We start from the raw sequence: 23,368 nt of genomic DNA, 5'->3' as shown, positions 1-23,368 counted from the left end.
CATTGGGGTGCATATGCCCCTTCGAAACAGCATACCCATATCCCTTGGATAAATACCTAGTAGTGTAATTGCTGGGTTGTAGGGTAGTTCTATTTTTAATTTTTTGAGGAACCTCCATACTGTTTTCCAGAGTGGCTGCACCAGTTTGCATTCACACCAGCAGTGCCAAAGAGATCCTCTTTCTCCACATCCACACCAACACCTGTTGTTGCCTAAGTTGTTAATGTTAACGATTCTGACAGGTGTGAGGTGGTATCTCATTGTGGTTTTGATGATGAGTGATGTTGAGCATTTTTTCATGTGTCGGTTGGCCATCTGGAGGTCTTCTTTGGAGAAGTGTCTATTTATGTCTTTTGCCCATTTCTTCACTGGATTATTTTTTTTTGGGGGGGGGGGTGTTGAGTCTGATGAGTTCTTTATAGATTTTTGGATACTAACCCTTTATCTGATATGTCATTTGCAAATATCTTCTCCCATTCTGTTGGTTGCCCTTTAGTTTTGCTGATTGTTTCCTTCACTGTGTAGAAGCTTTTCATTTTGATAAGATCCCAAAAGTTCATTTTTGCTTTTGTTTCCCTTGCCTCCGGAGATGTGTTGAGTAAGAAGTTGCTGCAGTCAAGCTCAAAGAGGTTTTTGCCTGCTTTCTCCTCAAGGATTTTGATGGCTTCCTATCTTACATTTAGATTTTTCATCCATTTTAAGCTCATTTTTGTGTATGATATAAGTAAGTGGTCCAAATTCATTTTTCTGCATGTTGCTGTCCAGTTTTCTCAGCACCACTTCCTGAAGAGACTGTCTTTATTCCATTGGATATTTTTTCCTGCTTTGTCAAAGAGTAGTTGGCCGTATGTTTGTGGGCCCATTTCTGGGCTTTCTATTCTGTTCCATTGATCTGAGTGCCTGTTTTTGTGCCATTCAGTTTTCTTTTTCAAGATTGCTTTGGCTATTTGGGGTCTTTTCTGGTTCCATACAAATTTTAGGATTGTTTGTTCTAGCTCTGTGAAAAATGCTGGTATTATTTTGATAGAGATTGCATTGAATATGTAGATTGCTTTGGGTAATATTGACATTTTAACAGTGTTTGTCCTTCCAATCCATGAGCATGGAATATTTTTCCACTTTTATGTGTCTTCTTCAATTTCTTTTATAAGCTTTCTATGGTTTTCACTGTATAGATTTTTCACCTCTTTCATTAGGTTTATTCCTAGGTATTTTATGGTTTTTGGTGCAACCATAAATGGGATCGATTCCTTGATTTCTCTTTCTGTTGTTTCATTAATGGTGTATAGAAATGCAACCGATTTCTATGCACTGATTTTATATCCTGCAATTTTGATGAATTGATGGATCAGTTCTAGCAGTTTTTTGGTGGAATCTTTTGGGTTTTCCATATAAAGTATGTCATCTGAGAGGAGTCAAAGTTTGACTTCCTTCTTGCTGATTTGGATGACTTTTATTTCTTTGTATTGTCTGATTGCTGAAGCTAGGTTATATATATATCTATATATTATATACCTATATTATATATAACTTAAAAGTTGCTAAGAGTATATCTCAAATGCCACTGTAAAAAAGAAATTATAATTATGTGACTTGATGGAAGTGTCAGCTTGCTGTTATGGTTGTTATAATTTTTCAGTATGTAAGTATATCAACTTTCAAGTATATAATACAGTGTATTATACCTATATATTATATACTTATATAATTATATACATATGAATTAATATAATGTAATATAACATAATATATACCTATATTATACCTATAATATAATTCAAGAAATATCATATTTACAATCTTCAGCTTGAGAGTGGAAATGTTCTTACAGAAAAGCCTGCATCAAGGCACCTGGTGGCTCACTTAAGTGTCCAACTCTTTTTTTTTAATATAATTTATTGTCAAATTGGTTTCCATACAACACCCAGTGCTCATCCCAACAGGTGCCCTCCTTCCTGCCCATCACCCACTTTCCCTCTCCCCTACCCCCATCAACACTCAGTTTATTCTCAGTCCTTAAGAGTCTCTTATGGTTTGCCTCCCTGCCTCTCTGTAACTTTTTTTTTCCCCTTCCCCTCAGCCACGGTCTTCTGTTAAGTTTCTCAAGATCCACATATAAATGAAAACATATGGTATCTGCCTTTCTCTGCCTGACTTATTTCACTTAGCACAATACCCTCCAGTTCCATCCATGTTGCTGCAAATGGCAGGATTTCATTCTTTCTCATTGACAAGTAGTATTCCATTGTATGTATAAACCACATCTTCTTTATCCATTCGTCAGTTGATGGACATTTAGGCTCTTTCCATAATTTGGCTATTGTTGAAAGTGCTGCTATAAACATTGGGGCACATCAGCACTCCTGTATCTTTTGGATAAATTCCTAGCAGTGCTATTGCTGGGTCATGGGGTAGTTCTATTTTTAATTTTTTGAGGAACCTCTACACTGTTTTCCAGAGAGGCTGCATCAATTTGCATTCCCACCAACAGTGTAAGAAGGTTCCCATTTCTCCACATCCTCGCCAGCATTTATAGTTTCATGATTTGTTCATTTTAGCCACTCTGACCAGCATGAGGTGATATCTCATTGTAGTTTTGATTTGTACTTCCCTGATAATGAGTGATGTTAAGCATCTTTTCATGTGCCTGCTGGCCATCTGGATGTCTTCTCTGGAAAAGTGTCTATTCATGTCTTCTGCCCATTTCTTCACTGGATTATTTGTTTTTCGAGTGTGGAGTTTGGTGAGTTCTTTATAGATTTTAGATACTAGCCCTTTGTTCGGTATGTCATTTGCAAATATCTTTTCCCATTCCATCAGTTGCCTTTCCGCTTTGTTGATTGTTTCCTTTGCAGTGCAGAAGCGTTTTATCTTCATGAGGTCCCAATAGTTCATTTTTGCTTTTAATTCCCTTCCCTTTGGAGATGTGTTAAGAAATTGCTGCACTGAAGTCAAAGAGGTTTTTTCCTGCTTTCTCCTCTAGGGTTTTGATGGTTTCTTGTCTCACATTCAGGTCCTTCATCTATTTTGAGTTTATTTTTGTGTATGGTGTAAGAAAGTGATCTAGTTTCATTCTTCTGCATGTTGCTGTCCAGCTCTCCCAGCACCATTTGTTAAAGAGACTGTCTTTTCAGATACCATATGTTTTCACTCTTATGTGGATCCTGAGAAACTTAACAGAAGACCATAGGGGAGGGGAAGGAAAAAAAAAAAGAGGTTAGAGAGGGAGAGAGCCAAAGCATAAGAGACCCTTTAAAACTGAGAACTGAGGGTTGATGGGGGGTGGGAGGGAGGGGAGGGTGGGTGATGGGTATTGAGGAGGGCACCTTTTGGGATGAGGACTGGGTGTTGTATGGAAACCAACTGGACAATAAATTTCATATTAAAAATAAATAAATAATAAATAATAAATGAAAAAAAAGAGACTTTTTTCACTGGATACTCTTTCCTGTTTTGTCAAAGTTTAGTTGGCCATACATTTGTGGGTCCAATTCTGGGGTCTCTACTCTATTCGATTGGTCTATGTGTCTGTTTTAGTGCCCATACCATACTGTCTTGATGATTACAGCTTTGCAGTAGAGGCTAAAGTATGGAATTGTGATCACTCCCATTTTGGTTTTCTTCTTCAATATTACTTTGGCTATTCGGGGTCTTTTGTGGTTCCATACGAATTTTAGGATTGTTTGGTCTAGCTTTGAGAAGAATGCTGGTGCAATTTTGCTTGGTATTACATTGAGTGCGTAAATTGCTTTGGGTAGTATTGGCATTTTAACAATATTTATTCTTCCAATCCATGAGCATGGAATGTTTTTCCATTTCTTTGTATCTTCTTCAATTTCCTTCATAAGCTTTCTACAGTTTTCAGCGTACAGATCTTTTAAATAAAAGCTAAGAACCATACGGTCCTGTCAATACATGCAGAGAAAGCATTTGACAAAATACAGCATTCTGTCTTGATGAAAACCCTCAAGAAAGTCAGGATAGAAGGAACATACTTAAACATCATAGAGGCCATTTATGAAAGGCCCACAACTAATATCCTCAATGGGGAATAACTGACAGCTTTCCCCCCTGAGATCAGGAACACGACAGAGATGTCCACTCTCACCACTGTTATTTAACATAGTAGTGTAAGTCCTAGCATCAGCAATCAGACAACAAAATATAATAAAAGGCATCAAAACTGTCAAAGATGAAGTCAAACTTTTACTTTTCACAGACAACATGATACTTTACATGGAAAACCTGACATATTCCACCAAAAGTCTGCTAGAACTGATACGTGAATTCACCAAAGTTGCAGGGTACAAAATTAATGTACAGAAGTCGGTTGCATTTTTATACACTAATAATGAAGCAACAAAAAGAGAAATATAGAAACTTTCTGTACACATTCACAACTGTACCAAGAACCATAAAATCCCTACGAATAAACCTAACCAACTCTTGATTTCAACTCAGGTCACAGTTTGTTTTGGTTCAGTAGTTCTAGCCCCACATTGCACTCTGCACTGACAATGCAGAGCCTGCTTGGGATTCTCACTGTCTCCTTCTCTCTCTACTCTCCCCCAATTACACTCTCTTTTTCTCTCTCAAAAAAAATAAATAAACTTTTTAAAAAAGGGAAAAGAAAAGAAAGCATCAATTTTAGGGCTAAGGACAGCACAGGAATAGGCACCTAAGGCAAATCAGACTAAGATAATGGAGGAAGGGGATAGAAATGTTCAAGGTAAAGTGGAAACTGGAACTGAGTGAGAAATCTACAGCAGGAGACTCAAAGTCAAATCAGGCTATGGATCATGAATCTAGATAATAAAACAGGGCATGAATAAGATGTCTTCAGAGAGCTATACAGACAACAAATCAGGAAACACACAATCTGGATAACTGGCATGAATCTTCAAGCATAAAGCATATGTTATAAGCAACAAACACTGTCTCAATAATGAAACCAGAGATTTTTTTTTACATACTTTCATTTACAAGCATGAGCCCAGCAAGTGAATTGAAATGTAATTCTTGCTTAGAGGGGATGTGATGAAGACAGAGTACCCACCTGAATTGGCTTTTTCAACAATTAGATTCTGACATTATTTATGACGGGGAAAATAACATTAACTAACCAACCAAAATCAAGTAATAGTCTGAGGTCCCCTGACTGCTGTCACAAAACAATTTCTAAATCAAAATTCCAAATCAAAACCACAAAGAGATATCACTCACACCTGTTAGGATGGGTACCATCAAAAAGACAAGAGATAACAAATGTTCACAAGGGTGTAGAGAAAAAGGAACCCTGGTACACTGTTGATGGGAATGTAAATTGGTACAGCCACTAAGGAAAACAGTATGGAAGTTGCTGAAAAACTTAAAACTAGATACCTGTATTCCAGGTTCACTGCAGCATTATTCACAATAGTCAAAACACAGAAACAATGTAAGTGTCCATCAGTAGATGAATGGGTAAAGCAAAGGTGATACATGTATATATAAAGTATATAAATATATTTTTTTAAATATATATGTCAAATATTAATTCTAGATGAACAAAACGGTAATACAAGATATAATGACAATACGCTATATAGATCAGCCATGAATTAATTACAGTAATAAAAAAATACTAATTTAACAAGGATGATAAGTATATTGGAAGAATGTAAGAAGCATGTTTATATATCTTTGGGATAGGAGAGAATAACTGAACTAAAGTCTTATGTTCCACTACAGAGTGAATACATAAGAATAAAATAGAAAAAAAATAAGAAAAAGAAATATAAGTGTGTTATTTTTCATGTTGTTTTATTAATTTATTTTATTGCTTTTATTTTAAAATTTTTTCCAGCTTTATTGAGCTATAATTGACATACAACATTGTGTAAATTTAAGGTATACAACATGTTGATTTGATACACTTACATACTGCAAAATTATTACAACCATAAAAGCAAGCTGACACTTCCATCAAGTCACATAATTACCATTTCTTTTTTATGGTGACATTTGAGATCTACTCTTAGCAACTTTCAAGTATATAATACAGTATTACTAACTATAATCACCATGATGTATGTTATATCCCATAATTTATTTCTCTAACCTTCTCTTGTTGGTAGACATTTAGGATGTTATCAATTTTTTACTACTACACACAATGCTGTAGGTGTCTTTATGTGTACATATATAGAAGTTTCTCCAGATCAATACATTCAAATATTTTTTACCATGGCCCAGATTTATAAATATATTTTATATCACAATCCCATACACATAAAATTGAAGCAAATCTCAAGGAAAAAAAATTTAATGATGTTACATGCAATTGAGCCAGATACCAACTGACTACCCCTGCACCAAATCTACCTTTCTCTAACCTGCTTTTTAATCCTGGAAGTGAACCCTATGATGTTTAATCCTATGTATCAACTATCTGGGCCACCCGAGTGCCCAGATAGTTGGTTAAATATTATTCTGGGTGTGTCTGTGAGAGCATTTCTGGATCATACTGTGACATTTTTTATTAGCAAACTGAGTAAAGCATATTGTCTTCCCCAATGTGGGCGGGCCTCATCCAATTTACTGAAGGCCTGAATATAAAAAAATAGATGGAGTAAGAGAGATTTCACTTTCTCTGCCTGTTTTCAATCTAGGACTCTGGTATTCTGCATTCAGGCTTGGAATCAGACTGGAACTTAACACCATCAGTTCTCCTGGTTCTCAGGCCTTCTGACTGTGACCAGAACATTGGTTCTCTTGGTTCTCTAGCTTGCCATTTGAAGATGCTAAGATTTGTTAGCCTCCATTACCATGCAAACCAATTCCTTGTAATATATATACATATATATGTACATGGGTATATGTATATATGTGTATGTGTATATGTGTATATGTATATGTGTATATGTATATATGTGTGTGTATGTATACGTGTATATGTATATATATGTGTATATGTATACATATATATACACACACACATATATATATACACACACATATATATGTGTGTATAATATAATACACACATATCTCCTACTGGTTCTGTTTCTCTGGAAAACCCAGACTAATATAGACATATCACCATTTCTTCTTTGTCAAAACGTCCAGCATTAGGCTTTGTCAATAGAGGGCACTAATGGGACAATGCAAGGCCAGAGCAGAAAGGAGAGCTTCCTTTCTTGGTTCTGGTGCACTGTTGTTTTATTGTAAGCAGCCTAGCCAGGTGACTGGCATGTTGGAGGCCCAGTGGTGCTTACCTCAGTCACCTCCACAGACAAGCTATGGCTCTTAGGCTCTGGCAAGTCTGAGGAGCTACACCTATGGACAGCTCTGGCTCACTCATGTCATTCCGTAAGTTTTTCTGCTACCCAGCAGATTATTCCTATAGATGAGTTCTAATCCATGCCCTCTGGAAAGTTTCTTCCCCTTTGACAGGCTACTTGTTCCTATGACAGCCATGACCTTTCCAAAAGGATCTGAATCTTTGCCTTGAGGCAAGGGAATATTCTTTTAAATTCTTAGTTCCTTGCTTACTGGCTCTACCTCAGTTGCTGAGGTAGTTGCTGACTTCTGCATTTGTTATTTCTATATCCCTTTGAATGTTTTTTACCCCTTTCAGTAAATAGGTAGCCACTTTTTACTAGTTAACATTTATATTAAATATTCCCTATTCAAATTATTACTGTAATTGGATCATAACTGATACAGCAATATACTCTTGACACTTTAATCTATTTTTTATTAATGCTGATAGTGAGCACTAAATAGAATTTGTAACCCACTTATGATTTTATTAGGCTACCTTAAAAACACTTCTTTGAGGTATAAACTTAGAAGTTAAACTGCTAAATCACAGGATATGCACATATACCATCACAAGATATCCCCAGTGTATAAGCATGCCCACTGAAACAACTGTGCCAACAACTCAATATGTGAGGCATTTTAGTCTTCTAATGAGTATGGAATTGTTCATCATCCTGATTGTAACTTGCTATTCCTTGACTGCTGACAAGACTGCTATGAAATCCCTGGTCATATTTTTCTCCATTTTTCTATTCATCTGTTACTTGTTTTCACTGGTTTATGAGTTCTTTTATATTCTATTTATCTTTGTCAGTTATATCACCAAAAAAGTTTTTCCAGTCTGTAATTTGACTTTTGTCCTTTTTTAGCAAAAATCCATTTCATTGATGCATAATTTACACACAGTGAAATGCACATTGTGAATGTACCATTCTATAAGCTTTGGCAAATGTAACAGCCATGTAACCCATATTTCATCAAGACAGAAATTTTCAATCACCCTGAAAGTTCCTTCATGCCTCTTTCCAGTCAATACTCTCCCAGGAAATCACTATTCTGTCTTCTATCACCACAGATTTGTAGTGTTCCTTGTTCTTGAGGTTCATATAAGTGGAATCATATAGAATGTGAACTTTCACATCTGGGTCTTTTGTTCAGCACATTTTTTTAGATGCCTCCATGTTGTTACATTTTTTAACTTTTATAAAAATTTTTTCCAAGTCCTTTTATTTTTTAAAGTAAATTTTTTATTGATATGTAACATTCATAAGTGTACAAATCATTAGTCTACAACTAAGTAAACTTTCAAAGAATATACAACTGTATGTCCACCACTCAGATAAGTAAAATGTTATCAGCATCCCAAATGTCACTCCTGTCTTCCAGTCATTTGACACATACACACACCCTTAAGCTGAATGTGATACAGAAAGGAAAATGGATTGTTACTACACACAACAATATCATAGATATACTCTCAGAAAAAGAAGCGAGATAGGAGTGGTTTTCTAACCACTATTCTGACAAATATCACCAGCTATTGATTTTACCTGGTTCTGTACTTTATGAGCACAGAACCATAACATAAACTTTTACATCTGACTTCTGTCAAGAATGTATCTGTGATATTCATCCGTATTGTAACAATATATCATTTTCCATTCCATATCACATTCATTGGAAGCAATATACCACAATTTATTTACTCATTCTACTGTTGATGAACATGTGGTTTTTTCCTACTTTGCAGCAATTATGAATAAAGCAATTACTAACATCTTATACATGTATTTGGCTCTTGGATATATACCTACAAAGAGATTTGCTACATCATCAGTATGCGTTGATTCAACTTTAGTAAATAGTGCCAAATACTTTTCCAAACTGGTTATCCCTTTTCCTCTCCCACCAGCAGTGTATAAAAGTTAACAGTTGTTTTATATCCTTACCAGCACTTGGTATTGCCAGTGTTTTGGATTTTAGTCATTCCAGTGGCTGTACTGTTGTATCTCACTGTGGTTTTAATTTGTATTTACCTGCTGACTGAAATTAAACACCTTTCCATATGTTTATGAGCCACTGGAGTATCTGTTTTGTGAAGAGCCAAGCCTAGTCAAGCCTTCTGCTCATTTTTCTATTGTAATGTCTTAATTTTGATTTGTAGTAGTTCCCTATATACTCAAATACAAGTCTTGTCAAACATCTCTCTCACTCTCTAACCTGCCTTTTTTCTCTCCTTAATGATGTCTTCTGAACAACAGATCTTCATTTGAATAAAGTACAACTTACCAATCTTTTCCTTTATGCTTAGTGCTTTTGGATCCTTATCAAAAATCATTGTCTGTCTACCCAAAGGCCAAGAAGAATATTTGCCTCTACTTTCTTCAAGGTACATTATGGTTTTACATTTCATATTTAGGTCTACCTTCCATCTGGAATTGTATATAAGGCAAATGGTATGAGGTAGAGATCAAGATTCATTGCTTTCGATATTGACACAATACCATTTATTGAATAGGCTATCATTTTTTTATTCCAGGTGGCCCAGTATCACCTCTAGTAAAGGACATCATTTCCCCAATGCACTGCAATTATCACCTTTTTCATATATCACTGGACAATATACATCATAGTCTGTCTCTGGACTCCCTATTCTGTTTCATTATTCTGTCTTTACCCCAAAACCACAATGTCTTCATTTATAATAAAACTTGATATCCAGTAGTATAAAATTTCCATTTATTGCCTTCTTCATGATTATCTTGGCTATTTGTAACCTTCTGCATTTTCATATAAATGTTAATATCAGCTTCAAAGGCAAGGGAATTAAAAGCAAAAATGAACTACTGGGACCTTATGAAGATAAAAAGCTTCTGCACAGCAAAGGAAACAACCAACAAAACTAAAAGGCAACCAACGGAATGGGAAAAGATATTTGCAAATGACATATTGGGCAAAGGGCTAGTATCCAAAATCTATAAAGAGCTCACCAAACTCCACACCCGAAAAACAACCCAGTGAAGAAATGGGCAGAAAACATGAATAGACACTTCTCTAAAGAAGACATCCGGATGGCCAACAGGCACATGAAAAGATGCTCAACGTCACTCCTCATCAGGGAAATACAAATCAAAACCACACTCAGATATCACCTCACACCAGTCAGAGTGGCCAAAATGAACAAATCAGGAGACTATAGATGCTGGAGAGGATGTGGAGAAATGGGAACCCTCTTGCACTGTTGGTGGGAATGCAAACTGGTGCAACCACTCTGGAAAACAGCGTGGAGGTTCCTCAAAAAATTAAAAATAGACCTACCCTATGACCCAGCGATAGCACTGCTAGGAATTTACCCAAGGGACACAGGAGTACTCCTGAGTACATGATTTTGAAAAATATCACATGTTCAATAATACATAAATGTTACAGCAGAAATACTCACATATGTCACAGAAGAGGCTAATAGTCAAGCCAAACTTCATTTGAGCACATATTTACTGCCTTGTTTTAATTATAACTGATCATCATGTCCAGCCAATCAAACAGAAACACACAGATGAACTAATTACAATTCAATTCTATTCAAATGCAGCTAAGCATGGGTAGAAAATTATCTATTTGATTGTAAAATCAAAATTAATCATTTGACATAATATGTAAAAATTACATTCTGAGAGCTAACAATTAGTTATTTAATTGTTGCTATTAGAGCCAAAATAGCTCATACCTTTATGATAAAAATAGATCAGGAAGGATTTTATAACAATGTACCACAATGTGGTTGGTTAGGGTTTCAAAACAATTGCTGATAATCTATTACCACAAAATAAATATATATAATGCTACCCAATGTACCATAATGTGGTTGCTTATCATTTCAAAACGATTGCTGATAATCTATTACCACAAAATAAATATATATAATGCTACCCAAAAGCATCACTATTTGTGTGCTGTATACATCCATACTTACCTTCACATTTTTCAAAAATCTGGACCGTTTCTCCTATTTCTAAGACCAACCCTTGAGGGACAGATCCTCGAAAGCTGCATATCACTAGAAAAACAAAGGCAAACACATCAATTAGCATTTTAAAGATTTTTTAATGTTTATTTATTTTTCAGAGAACCAGAGAGAATGCACGTGAGCAGGGGAGGGGCAGAGAGAGGGAGACAAAAGATCTGAAGCAGGCTCCACACTGACAGCAGAGAGCCCAATATGGGGCTCGAGGTGGGGCTCAAACTCACGAACTGCAAGATCATGACCTGAGCTAAAGTCTGAGTCACCCAGGCACCCCATCTGTTAGCATTTTTAAATACTGGGACAAGGTCAATGTCACTGAAATTAAGCCCTAACTTTTCTTAAATATATACTCTCCCTTCTTCACTAATTCATCTTTCAAATTTCTAAGCCCCTTTCAACTTAATCTGTATTTTGAGCAGTAATATTAAGTAGCTCAGAATACCGAAATATATTTTGGCAAAATTACTGTTCCTCAGTGGTATGTGCATGTGTGTGAAAATGCTTCTGTAATCAGAGTGTCTCTCTCCATCAGCATGACTTACGTTCACCTGTCCTTCTGGGGCAAATATACTTCAATTACTTAAGAAGAAATAAACACTGGAGGCTTCTGATCTAATATAACAGGCTTTTTTTTTTGAGAAAGAGAGAGCACATGTATGCACAGGGGAGGAGTAGGAGGAGAGGGAGAGAGAGAATCTCAAGCAGGCTCCACACTGGGTGTGGATCCCACAACCACAACACAGGGTTCGATCCCACAACTGTGAGGTCATAACCTGAGCTGAATGAAATCAAGAGTCAGATGCTTAACTGAGTCACCCAGACACCCCAAAACAGATAGTTTTACAAAGAATAACTAAGTAGGGACACCTGGGTGGCTCAGTCAGTTAAGTATCTGACTTTGGCTCAAGTCATGATCTCACAGTTCATGAGTTCAAGCCCTGCTCTGTGCTGACAGTTCAGAGCCTGAAGCCTGCTTCGGATTCTGTGTCTCCCTCTCTCTCTACCCCTGCCCCACTTGCGCTCTGTCTCTCTCTCTCAAAAATAAACATTGAGAAAAACAGAATCATCAAATAAATATGAATATACTGTGAGAAACAAAGTACTCATAATAAAAATATAAACAGAAATTAATGAAATAAAAAGCAAATGTACAACAGAGAAAATATGTCATACCAATCAGAATCCCATATTTATTGCATCATAATTTACAATAGCCAAGATATGGAAGCAACCCAACTGTCCATCCACAGATGAATAAAGAAGATGTAATACACACACACACACACACACACACACACACACACACACAAACAGGAATATTACTCAACCATAAAAAAATGAAATCTTGCTATTTGCAACGACATGGATACAGAAGATGTAGGAAATATTACTCAGCCATCAAAAAGAATGAAATCTTGCCATTTGCAATGATGTGGATGGAGCTAAAGTGTATTATGTCTAGCGAAACAAGTCAGAGAAAAAAAACCATACGATTTCAATCATATGTGGGAATTTAGGAAACAAAACCGATGAACATATGGGAAGGAGGAAAAAAGAGAGGGAGGGAATGAAACTACAAAAGACTCTTCATGATAGAAAACTAAGGGTTGACAGAGGGAGATGGGCTAAATGGGTGATGGCTATTAAGGAGGGCACTTGTTATGGTGAACACTGGGTATTATATGTAAGTGATGAATCATTAAATTCTACTCCTGAAACAAAAAAGAGCTACATTTTGCTCACAAAAAATAAAAATAAAGTAAGTTCTTTGAATCGCTAGTATCAAAAAGACAAAAAGTAGTAAGTGTTGGTGAGAATGTGGAGAAAAGGGAACACTCATCATGGGAATGTAAATTGGTACAAACACTGCAGAAAACAGTATGGAGGCTCCTCAAAAAATTAAAAACAGAAATGCCATATGACCTGGTAATTCCACTAATAGGTATTTACCCAAAGAAAATGAGAACACTAATTCAAAAAGATATAAGCAGCCCTATGTTTACTGTAGCATTATTTACAATAGCCAAGATATAGAAGCAACCTAAGTGTCTGTAAGTAGATGAATAAAGAAGATGTGGTATACATATATATGTGTATATACACAATGGAATATTGCTCATAAAAAAGAAAGAAACCTTGCCATTCACAGCAATATGGATGGACCTAGAGGATATTATGCTAAGTGAGGTAAGTTAGAAAGAAAAAGAAAAATACCATATTATTTCACTTATGTGTGGAATCTAAAAACAAAACAGACCAAAAAACCACAGAAAAAGACCCATTATTACACAGAACTAACTGGTAGTTGCCAGAGGGGCAGCATTTGAAGAAATGGGCAAATGGGTGGAGAGTGGAAGGTACAGGTTTCACTTATGGAATGAACGTCACAGGGATGAAAGGTACAGTATAGGGAATATTAATCAATGCTACTATAATAATGTTATATGGTGACAGATGGTTAACTATACTTGTGATGAGCATAGCATAACCTATAGAGTTGTTGAATCACTATGTTGTTCACCTAAAATTAATGTAACACTGTGCATCAACTATACTTCAGTAAAAAAAAAAAAAAAGATGCAGAAAAATTGATAAACTCCTCACCAAAGTGACTCAAAACAAATAACTTCCACAAGAATGTTCACAGCAACTTTATTCACAATAGCCCAGAACTGGAAACAACCCAACTATTCATCAAGATAAGAATAGACAGGGGCGCCTGGGTGGCGCAGTCGGTTAAGCGTCCGACTTCAGCCAGGTCACGATCTCGCGGTCCGTGAGTTCGAGCCCCGCGTCAGGCTCTGGGCTGATGGCTCGGAGCCTGGAGCCTGTTTCCGATTCTGTGTCTCCCTCTCTCTCTACCCCTCCCCCGTTCATGCTCTGTCTCTCTCTGTCCCAAAAATAAATAAAAACGTTGAAAAAAAATTTTAAAGATAAGAATAGATAAAATATACACTGAAAACTATAAAAAGCTTATGAAAGAAACTGAAGAAGACACAAAGCAAATGGAAAAATATTCCATGCTCATGGATTAGAAGAACAAACATTGTTAAAATGTCGCTACTACCCAAAGTAATCTACATATACTCAAAGCAATCCCTATCAAAATAACACCAGCATTCTTCACAGAGCTAGAACAAACAATCCTAAAATTTGTATGGAACCAGAAAATATCCTGAATAACCAAAGCAATCTTGAAAAAGAAAACCAAAGCTGGAGGCATCACAATCCCGGACTTCAAACTGTATTACAAAGCTGTAATCATCAAGACAGTATGGTACTAGCAAAGAAACAGACACTCATATCAACGGAATAGAATTAAAAAAACAGAAATGGACCCACAAACGTATGGCCAACTAATCTTTGACAAAGCAGGAAAAAATATCCAATGGAATAAAGACAGTCTCTTCAGGAAGTGGTGCTGAGAAAACTGGACAGCGACATGCAGAAAAATGAACCTGGACCACTTTCTTACATCATACACAAAAATAAGCTCAAAATGGATGAAAAACCTAAATGTAAGACAGGAAACCATCAAAATCCCTGAGGAGAAAGCAGGCAAAAACCTCTTTGAGCTTGGCCACAGCAACTTCTTACTCAACACATCTCCGGAGGCAAGGGAAACAAAAGCAAAAATGAACTTTTGGGATCTCATCAAAATAAAAACCTTCTACACAGTGAAGGAAACAATCAGCAAAACTAAAAGGCAACCAACGGAATGGGAGAAGATATTTGCAAACGACATATCAGATAAAGAGTTAGTATCCAAAATCTATAAAGAACTCATCAGACTCAACACCCAAAAAACACATAATCCAGTGAAGAAATGGGCAAAAGATATAAATAGACACTTCTCCAAAGAAGACCTCCAGATGGCCAACCAACACATGAAAAAATGCTCAACATCACTCATCATCAAAACCACAATGAGATACCACCTCACATCTGTCAGAATCGTTAACATTAACAACTTAGGCAACAACAGGTGTTGGTGTGGATGTGGAGAAAGGATCTCTTTGGCATTGCTGGTGGGAATGCAAACTGATGCAGCCACTCTGGAAAACAGTATGGAGGTTCCTCAAAAAATTAAAAATAGAACTACCCTACGACCCAGCAATTACACTACTAGGTATTTATCCAAGGGATACGGGTATGCTGTTTCGAAGGGGCATATGCACCCCAATGTTTATAGCAGCACTATCAACAATAGCCAAAGTATGGAAAGAGCCCAAATACCCATGGATAGGTAAATGGGTAAAGAAGATACGGGGTGTGTGTGTGTGTGTGTGTGTGTGTGTGTGTGTGTGTGTATGTATATGTATATGTATATGTATATGTATATGTATACACACACACACACAATGGAGTATTACTCAGCAATCAAAAAGGATGAAATCCTGCCATTTGCAGCTACATGGATGGAACTAGAGGGTATTATGCCAAGCGAAATAAGTCAGAGAAAGACAAATATCATATGACTTCACTCATATGAGGACTTTAAGACACAAAACAGATGAACATAAAAGAAGGGAAGCAAAAATAATATAAAATAGGGAGGGGGACAAAAACATAAGAGACTCTTTTTTTTTTTTAATATAACTTATTGTCAAATTGGTTTCCGTACAACACCCAGTGCTCATCCCAACAAATGCCCTCCTCCCTGCCCATCACCCACTTTCCCCTCTCCCCCACCCCCCATCTACCCTTGGTTTGTTCTCAGTCCTTAAGAGACTCTTAAATATGGAGAACAGAGAGTTGCTGGTGGGGATGTGGGAGAGGGGGATGGGCTAAATGGGTGACGGGCATTAAAGAATCTATTCCTGAAATCACTGTTGCACTACATGCTAACTAACTTGGATATAAATTAAAAAAATAAAAATTTTTTTAAAAAGCAAATTAAAAAAATTTTGACAATAAAAATATAGGGATGCTGGGGATCCTGGGTGACTCAGTCAGTTAAGTGTCTGACTTCAGTTCAAGTCATGATCTCTACATTCATGAGTTCAAGCCCCACATCAGGCTCTGTGCTGACAGCTCTGTGCTTCAGATTCTGGGTCTCCTTCTCTCTCGGCCCCTTCTCCTCTCTCTCTTCTCTTCCCTTCTTTCTCTCTCCCTCTCTCTCTCAAATAAATAAACATTTAAAAAATGTAGGGATGTATTGCTGCTGGAATATAAAATGGTGCAGCTGCTGTAGAAAACAGTTTGGCACTTCCTCAAAAAGTTAAACGTGTAATTATCATATGATCCAGAATTTGCACTCCTACGTATACACCCCAAGAAAACTTGAAAACATATGCTCACACAAAAAGTTAGACACAAAGGTTCATAACACAATTGTAATAGTCAAAAAGTAGAAACAATCCATATATCCATCAAATGGATAAAGGTATAAACAAAATGCAGTATATCCATTCAATGGAATAGTATCATCCATAAAAAAGAATGAAGTACTGATACATGCTACTACCATGATGAGCTTTGAAAACTTATGCTAAATTAAAGAAGCCAGACACAAAAGGCTACATATTGTAGGATTCCATTCATATGAAATGTCCAGAATAGGCATATCCATGGATACAGAGAGATTAGTAAATTCTATATCCTTGGAGGGGAGAGAGGAATGTGGAGTGACTGTCATTGGATACAGGGATTCTTTATAGAGATGAAAATTTTCTGGAATTAGACAGTGATGATGATTACACAACTTTTTAAATACATTAAAACCACCGAATGATATACTTTTTTTTAAAGGCAAAGAAATGCAAGTGGCTTTCCTTGACTCTTAATAAGTCAACATATATTACTGATACTGCTCGGTTATATTCAAGAAGTCAATTCCAAGTCTGAAGTGACTGAACAAGTTGAGACATTAACTCGGTACCATCTGAAGTGGAAGCTACTAAGATGTGTTATAATTAATGGTAGTAAATATATACATGAGCTGAAAATAACTTAATTAGACCAATTTCCAAAGCTTATAAAAATGTAAGATGTTTAAAACCTGTGGTTATTCATTGTATGATCATCAGCAAGTACTCTACAGAAATTATATGACTCTCATGTGTTAGTCTGCCATTAGCCAACAATGAACTTCATTTCATTTGCTCACATGGACTTGATCATCTTCACCTCTGTGAATTTTTATAAGAAACATAAGGGAAGTATACTGACTTGCTAAAGTATCCAGCAGCAAGATGGCTTAGTAGTGGTCAAGTTTTATTGCAGTTTTATTGTATTTCAAGCTGTGACTGCAATTTTTCTGAATGAGAACTTCCTTCATCCACTATTATCAAATAATAAATGGCTTTGGAAATTAATTTTTGCTTCCAGTCTTGATAATGTTTATTAGTGAATCCAATTAAAATCACACTTATTTGTGAAACATAACTATATTAGAGATATTTTGATGCCAATGTGAACTAATGTTAAGCTGCTTTATAAACTCCTCATACTTTCAAAAGTTAAAAAAAAGAAACAGCATCTCCATTCTAACCCAAATTTGGATTGTACACATTTTTGTGCTCAAAATACAGTTCCTGCAGTTTTTTTTTTAAACTTCAATGCAGGAGTTGCGGCAAGATGGCGGCTTAGGAGGACGCTGGGCTCACCGCACGTCCTGCTGATCACTTAGATTCCATCTACACCTGCCTAAATAACCCAGAAAACCGCCAGAGGATTAGCAGAACAGAGTCGCCGGAGCCAAACGCAGACGAGAGGCCCACGGAAGAGGGTAGGAAGGGCGGCGAGGCAGTGCGCGCTCCACGGACTGGCGGGAGGGAGCCGGGACTGGCGGGAGGGAGCCGGGGCAGGTGGGGCGGCAAGCAGAGCCCCCGAGTCTGGCTTGCAAAAGCGGAGGGGCCGGGCGGACTGTGTTCCGACAGCAAGCGCGACTTAGCGTCTGGGAGGTCATAAATTAACAGCTCTGCTCTGAAAGCCGGAAGGCTGGAGGACAAAGGGAGGGAGAGCTGCTGAGCCCCCGGACAACAGAGCTCAGTTTGGTGGGGAACAAAGGCGCTCGCCAGCGCCATTTCCCCCGCCCATCCCCCAGCCGAAATCCCAAAGGGAACCGGTTCCTGCCAGGGAACTTGCTCGCTCCGCGCAAACACCCAACTCTGCGCTTCGGCGGAGCCAAACCTCCGGCAGCGGATCTGACTCCCTCCCGCTGCCACAGGGCCCCTCCTGAAGTGGATCACCTAAGGAGAAGCGATCTAAGCCTGCCCCTCCTGCCCCCGAGCACCTTGCCTACCCACCCCAGCTAATACGCCAGATCCCCAGCATCACAAGCCTGGCAGGGTGCAAGTAGCCCAGACGAGCCACACCACCCCACAGTGAATCCCGCCCCTAGGAGAGGGGAAGAGAAGGCACACACCAGTCTGACTGTGGCCCCAGCGGTGGGCTGGGGGCAGACATCAGGTCTGACTGCGGCCCCGCCCACCAACTCCAGGTATACACCACAGCACAGGGGAAGTGCCCTGCAGGTCCTCACCACGCCAGGGACTATCCAAAATGACCAAGCGGAAGAACTCCCCTCAGAAGAATCTCCAGGAAATAACAACAGCTAATGAGCTGATCAAAAAGGATTTAAATAATATAACAGAAAGTGAATTTAGAATAATAGTCATAAAATTAATCGCTGGGCTTGAAAACAGTATACAGGACAGCAGAGAATCTCTTGCTACAGAGATCAAGGGACTAAGGAACAGTCACGAGGAGCTGAAAAACGCTTTAAACGAAATGCATAACAAAATGGAAACCACCACAGCTCGGCTTGAAGAGGCAGAGGAGAGAATAGGTGAACTAGAAGATAAAGTTATGGAAAAAGAGGAAGCTGAGAAAAAGAGAGATAAAAAAATCCAGGAGTATGAGGGGAAAATTAGAGAATTAAGTGATACACTAAAAAGAAATAATATACGCATAATTGGTATCCCAGAGGAGGAAGAGAGAGGGAAAGGTGCTGAAGGGGTACTTGAAGAAATAATAGCTGAGAACTTCCCTGAACTGGGGAAGGAAAAAGGCATTGAAATCCAAGAGGCACAGAGAACTCCCTTCAGACGTAACTTGAATCGATCTTCTGCACGACATATCATAGTGAAACTGGCAAAATACAAGCATAAAGAGAAAATTCTGAAAGCAGCAAGGGGTAAACGTGCCCTCACATATAAAGGGAGACCTATAAGACTCGTGACTGATCTCTCTTTTGAAACTTGGCAGGCCAGAAAGAATTGGCACGAGATTTTCAGGGTGCTAGACAGAAAAAATATGCAGCCAAGAATCCTTTATCCAGCAAGTCTGTCATTTAGAATAGAAGGAGAGATAAAGGTCTTCCCAAACAAACAAAAACTGAAGGAATTTGTCACCACTAAACCAGCCCTACAAGAGATCCTAAGGGGGACCCTGTGAGACAAAGTCCCAGAGACATCACTATAAGCATAAAACATACAGACATCACAATGACTCTAAACCCGTATCTTTCTATAATAACACTGAATGTAAATGGATTAAATGCGCCAACCAAAAGACATAGGGTATCAGAATGGATAAAAAAACAAGACCCATCTATTTGCTGTCTACAAGAGACTCATTTTAGACCTGAGGACACCTTTAGATTGAGAGTGAGGGGATGGAGAACTATTTATCATGCGACTGGAAGCCAAAAGAAAGCTGGAGTAGCCATACTTATATCAGACAAACTAGACTTTAAATTAAAGGCTGTAACAAGAGATGAAGAAGGACATTATATAATAGTTACAGGGTCTATCCATCAGGAAGAGCTAACAATTATAAATGTCTATGCACCGAATACCGGAGCCCCCAAATATATAAAACAATTACTCATAAACATAAGCAACCTTATTGATAAGAATGTGGTAATTGCAGGGGACTTTAATACACCACTTACAGAAATGGATAGATCATCTAGACACACGGTCAATAAAGAAACAAGGGCCCTGAATGAGACATTGGATCAGATGGACTTGACAGATATATTTAGAACTCTGCATCCCAAAGCAACAGAATATACTTTCTTCTCGAGTGCACATGGAACATTCTCCAAGATAGATCATATACTGGGTCACAAAACAGCCCTTCATAAGTTTACAAGAATTGAAATTATACCATGCTTACTTTCAGACCACAATGCTATGAAGCTTGAAATCAACCACAGAAAAAAGTCTGGAAAACCTCCAAAAGCATGGAGGTTAAAGAACACCCTACTAACAAATGAGTGGGTCAACCAGGCAATTAGAGAAGAAATTAAAAAATATATGGAAACAAACGAAAATGAAAATACAACAATCCAAACGCTTTGGGATGCAGCAAAGGCAGTCCTGAGAGGAAAATACATTGCAATCCAGGCCTATCTCAAGAAACAAGAAAAATCCCAAATACAAAATCTAACAGCACACCTAAAGGAACTAGAAGCAGAACAGCAAAGGCAGCCTAAGCCCAGCAGAAGAAGAGAAATAATAAAGATCAGAGCAGAAATAAACAATATAGAAACTAAAAAAAACTGTAGAGCAGATCAACGAAACCAAGAGTTGGTTTTTTGAAAAAATAAACAAAATTGACAAACCTCTAGCCAGGCTTCTCAAAAAGAAAAGGGAGATGACCCAAATAGATAAAATCATGAATGAAAATGGAATTATTACAACCAATCCCTCAGAGATACAAACAATTATCAGGGAATACTATGAAAACTTATATGCCAACAAATTGGACAACCTGGAAGAAATGGACAAATTCCTGAACACCCACACTCTTCTAAAACTCAATCAGGAGGAAATAGAAAGCTTGAACAGACCCATAACCAGCGAAGAAATTGAATCGGTTATCAAAAATCTCCCAACAAATAAGAGTCCAGGACCAGATGGCTTCCCAGGGGAGTTCTACCAGACGTTTAAAGCAGAGATAATACCTATCCTTCTCAAGCTATTCCAAGAAATAGAAAGGGAAGGAAAACTTCCAGACTCATTCTATGAAGCCAGTATTACTTTGATTCCTAAACCAGACAGAGACCCAGTAAAAAAAGAGAACTACAGGCCAATATCCCTGATGAATATGGATGCAAAAATTCTCAATAAGATACTAGCAAATCGAATTCAACGGCATATAAAAAGAATTATTCACCATGATCAAGTGGGATTCATTCCTGGGATGCAGGGCTGGTTCAACATTCGCAAATCAATCAACGTGATACATCACATTAACAAAAAAAGAGAGAAGAACCATATGATCCTGTCAATCGATGCAGAAAAGGCCTTCGACAAAATCCAGCACCCTTTCTTAATAAAAACCCTTGAGAAAGTCGGGATAGAAGGAACATACTTAAAGATCATAAAAGCCATTTATGAAAAGCCCACAGCTAACATCATCCTCAACGGGGAAAAACTGAAAGCTTTTTCCCTGAGATCAGGAACACGACAAGGATGCCCACTCTCACCGCTGCTGTTTAACATAGTGCTGGAAGTTCTAGCATCAGCAATCAGACAACAAAAGGAAATCAAAGGCATCAAAATTGGCAAAGATGAAGTCAAGCTTTCGCTTTTTGCAGATGACATGATATTATACATGGAAAATCCGATAGACTCCACCAAAAGTCTGCTAGAACTGATACAGGAATTCAGCAAAGTTGCAGGATACAAAATCAATGTACAGAAATCAGTTGCATTCTTATACACTAACAATGAAGCAACAGAAAGACAAATAAAGAAACTGATCCCATTCACAATTGCATAAATACCTAGGAATAAAGAAGCATAAAATACCTAGGAATAAATCTAACCAAAGATGTAAAGGATCTGTATGCTGAAAACTATAGAAAGCTTCTGAAGGAAATTGAAGAAGATTTAAAGAAATGGAAAGACATTCCCTGCTCATGGATTGGAAAAATAAATATTGTCAAAATGTCAATACTACCCAAAGCTATCTACACATTCAATGCAATCCCAATCAAAATTGCACCAGCATTCTTCTCGAAACTAGAACAAGCAATCCTAAAATTCATATGGAACCACAAAAGGCCCCGAATAGCCAAAGGAATTTTGAAGAAGAAGACCAAAGCAGGAGGCATCACAATCCCAGACTTTAGCCTCTACTACAAAGCTGTCATCATCAAGACAGCATGGTATTGGCACAAAAACAGACACATAGACCAATGGAATAGAATAGAAACCCCAGAACTAGACCCACAAACGTATGGCCAACTCATCTTTGACAAAGCAGGAAAGAACATACAATGGAAAAAAGACAGCCTCTTTAACAAATGGTGCTGGGAGAACTGGACAGCAACATGCAGAAGGTTGAAACTAGACCACTTTCTCACACCATTCACAAAAATAAACTCAAAATGGATAAAGGACCTAAATGTGAGATAGGAAACCATCAAAACCTTAGAGGAGAAAGCAGGAAAAGACCTCTCTGACCTCAGCCGTAGCAATCTCTTACTTGACACATCCCCAAAGGCAAGGGAATTAAAAGCAAAAGTGAATTACTGGGACCTTATGAAGATAAAAAGCTTCTGCACAGCAAAGGAAACAACCAACAAAACTAAAAGGCAACCAACGGAATGGGAAAAGATATTCGCAAATGACATATCGGACAAAGGGCTAGTATCCAAAATCTATAAAGAGCTCACCAAACTCCACACCCAAAAAACAAATAACCCGGTGAAGAAATGGGCAGAAAACATGAATAGACACTTCTCTAAAGAAGACATCCGGATGGCCAACAGGCACATGAAAAGATGTTCAGCGTCGCTCCTTATCAGGGAAATACAAATCAAAACCACACTCAGGTATCACCTCACGCCAGTCAGAGTGGCCAAAATAAACAAATCAGGAGACTATAGATGCTGGAGAGGATGTGGAGAAACGGGAACCCTCTTGCACTGTTGGTGGGAATGCAAATTGGTGCAGCCGCTCTGGAAAGCAGTGTGGAGGTTCCTCAGAAAATTAAAAATAGACCTACCCTATGACCCAGCAATAGCACTGCTAGGAATTTACCCAAGGGATACAGGAGCACTGATGCATAGGGCCACTT

At 37.9% G+C, this 23,368-nt stretch overlaps 1 protein-coding gene across 12 annotated transcripts in view; it reads right to left on the bottom strand.

The window, feature by feature from the left end:
• The window catches only part of DOCK3 (dedicator of cytokinesis 3), a 598,286-nt gene that overhangs the window by 490,960 nt on the left and 83,958 nt on the right, over positions 1-23,368 (bottom strand). For all 12 annotated transcript variants that reach the window (XM_043587437.1, XM_043587445.1, XM_043587439.1 and 9 more), the window contains exon 2: positions 11,279-11,362. In XM_043587437.1, coding sequence (XP_043443372.1) covers positions 11,279-11,362 — 84 coding nt within the window. The remainder of the gene's footprint in view (positions 1-11,278; positions 11,363-23,368) is intronic.

The sequence above is a fragment of the Prionailurus bengalensis genome, chromosome A2, assembly GCF_016509475.1.
Source record: "Prionailurus bengalensis isolate Pbe53 chromosome A2, Fcat_Pben_1.1_paternal_pri, whole genome shotgun sequence".
NCBI classification, from domain to species: domain Eukaryota; kingdom Metazoa; phylum Chordata; class Mammalia; order Carnivora; family Felidae; genus Prionailurus; species Prionailurus bengalensis.
The sequence above is the reverse complement of the archived record's forward strand: the minus strand, read 5'-3'. Positions and strand labels throughout refer to the sequence as shown.